The sequence below is a fragment of the Amphimedon queenslandica genome, unplaced genomic scaffold (assembly GCF_000090795.2).
Source record: "Amphimedon queenslandica unplaced genomic scaffold, v1.1 AMPQUscaffold_11939, whole genome shotgun sequence".
Taxonomy (NCBI): Eukaryota; Metazoa; Porifera; class Demospongiae; order Haplosclerida; family Niphatidae; genus Amphimedon; species Amphimedon queenslandica.
In genome coordinates, this window is record NW_003547822.1 from 8,928 (window position 1) to 11,151 (window position 2,224).

Genomic DNA, 2,224 nt, shown 5'->3' on the forward strand with positions numbered 1-2,224 from the left:
ACAGAATCAGGTAGAGGAATCTGTAGAAAATAAAAGATATAGCTGAATATACAAATATACACAGTGTTAGAGCATTGGGGCAAAGCTCAAAAGTGAAGGTGGTGCATGTATGATGTATTATGTATCATTGTACACCAAGGTAGGCTATTGCATGTATGTAAATATTACAAGTAAATAAAAAACATTAAAAATGGAAAAGTAGCAGGATTAAATTGTAAAAAAGTAAAGAAACAAGAGGGTACTTGCAAAGTGGTGTGATAAAAAATCCTACATCACTGCATGAAAGATATTACCCAAAAGCATTGTAATTATCCACACAGGCTACTACATGATAAACTATGAAGCCATGTCTTTCATGCAGTGATGTAGGATTTTTTATCACACCACTTTGCAAGTACCCTCTTGTTTCTTTACTTTTTTACAATTTAATCCTGCTACTTTTCCATTTTTAATGTTTTTTATTTACTTGTAATATTTACATACATGCAATAGCCTACCTTGGTGTACAATGATACATAATACATCATACATGCACCACCTTCACTTTTGAGCTTTGCCCCAATGCTCTAACACTGTGTATATTTGTATATTCAGCTATATCTTTTATTTTCTACAGATTCCTCTACCTGATTCTGTTACTGGCAGATACTATCACACTGTATCATCTTTTGTTGTTGATCCTAATCATGTGTTCCTGATAGTATTGGGAGGTTATGCAAAGACAACGCAGATTGATGTAGGAGGAGGAGCAATAGATTGGATTAATACACGTGTTACTAATTCTCATATCACAATGGTAGTAGAACTAGGTAATATTATATTAGCTACATTTACTTTTTTATGAGAATCTTACAAGATAAACACTTCACATGTATGTACTTGTAATATTGCCCTGCCCCTCTGAAGGTAACACAGGGATGGAGCAAGACTATAATTCTATCATTTTTCAAAGTTTACATTCATACCAAAATCATTATTTTTTGTCACTCAATCACTAATTTATTTTACTCTCAGTTTTTCACGATGGTCAATGGTCAGTGGAATCAGTCAGTAGTGGGATGTTTAGAGTAAACAATCAATTACTTTGGGAAGAATTATTGAAGATTAAATCAGGTATGATTATTGTATTTGCATGATTATGTTACATTAGTAGACCCATACATTTTATGCCAATTTAAGGTTCTCAAAATAATGCATTGCTTTTCATGCTTTAGTTTCATGGCTAAAAGTGCTGAATAAAAAAATAAGAGTATGTATCAATGCATCAGAATAGAAATTTTTCTAATCTGAAAAATTGATGCAAGCTTCCATTTGCTTATACAGCACTTTCGGTCATAATGGAAGCGCGCACGTCATATTGAGAACCCAGCTTTAATCACATGTTTTACCAATTTAAATCACATATTAATATAATAATTACTTTTACTTTATAATCAAGAAAAGAGTATGCTAGAAAAACAGCTACTAGAAACTAAGACTCTTCTTACTAAACGAAAGAGAGACCAAGAGGACTCACCACACTCAAGTAATAATTATAGATTATAAAATAATTGATTTATTGAGAATAAGAATTTAATTTTCCTACAGATTATTCAAAGAAACATAAAACTGATGAACTAGAGGAATCAGTAGAAGAGGAACAAATAATGACTGATGGTTAGTGTATCATCAGTACATCATTAGAAAATATTCTATTAGATGAGTCTGTTAATATAGAACTAGAAGATAATGAGGAACTTAGAGCTACATCAGTTGCTGAAAATGAAGTATATATGACTAAAATAGAAGATGAGAAGAAACAAGTGCAATTTATCAAAGAGACTAGTTCTGTTGAAGTTCAGTTTAACCGTTACTTAATACCATCAATGGGTAAGAGATATATAACATGAGTGTGAATTAATCAATTGATAGATAATTTGAAATGTCTGAGTGATGTCCGGGTAGCAGAGAAGAGGCTGTTCTTAATTCAAGGAGACAAACCTCAACTGATGAATTGGGAGAAATATGGTCTAAGGATTGGAGTACAAGAAGGAAGCCTATTGTCCTCTGAGACAGTAAAAGCAGCAATGGTTGCTCTTGTAGGAGGACAGTTCCAGTTTCCTCCTAATACTGTTCTAGTGAGTGCTGTGTATGCAGTATCACTCTCAAAGCCTCTCCTCAAACGACTCAAGTTAGAGATACAGCACTGCGTTGATTTAACAGGACGACCAGATCTTGCACAATA

General features: G+C 33.0%; 2 protein-coding genes across 2 annotated transcripts in view; both read left to right on the plus strand.

Moving 5' to 3' along the window:
* LOC105315040 (uncharacterized) overlaps positions 1 to 1,136 on the plus strand; it is a 3,627-nt gene extending 2,491 nt beyond the window's left edge. The window contains exons 5-6 of the mRNA XM_011409535.2: positions 595 to 809; positions 1,015 to 1,136. Coding sequence (XP_011407837.2) covers positions 595 to 809; positions 1,015 to 1,136 — 337 coding nt within the window. The remainder of the gene's footprint in view (positions 1 to 594; positions 810 to 1,014) is intronic.
* A 301-nt stretch (positions 1,137 to 1,437) lies between these two features.
* Positions 1,438 to 1,889, plus strand: LOC109588676 (uncharacterized). Its single transcript, XM_020004814.1, has 3 exons — positions 1,438 to 1,525; positions 1,588 to 1,656; positions 1,699 to 1,889. Exons 1-3 carry the CDS (start codon positions 1,447 to 1,449, stop codon positions 1,887 to 1,889), a joined length of 339 nt encoding a protein of 112 aa, XP_019860373.1. The 5' UTR covers positions 1,438 to 1,446.
* The last annotated feature ends 335 nt before the right edge of the window (positions 1,890 to 2,224 follow it).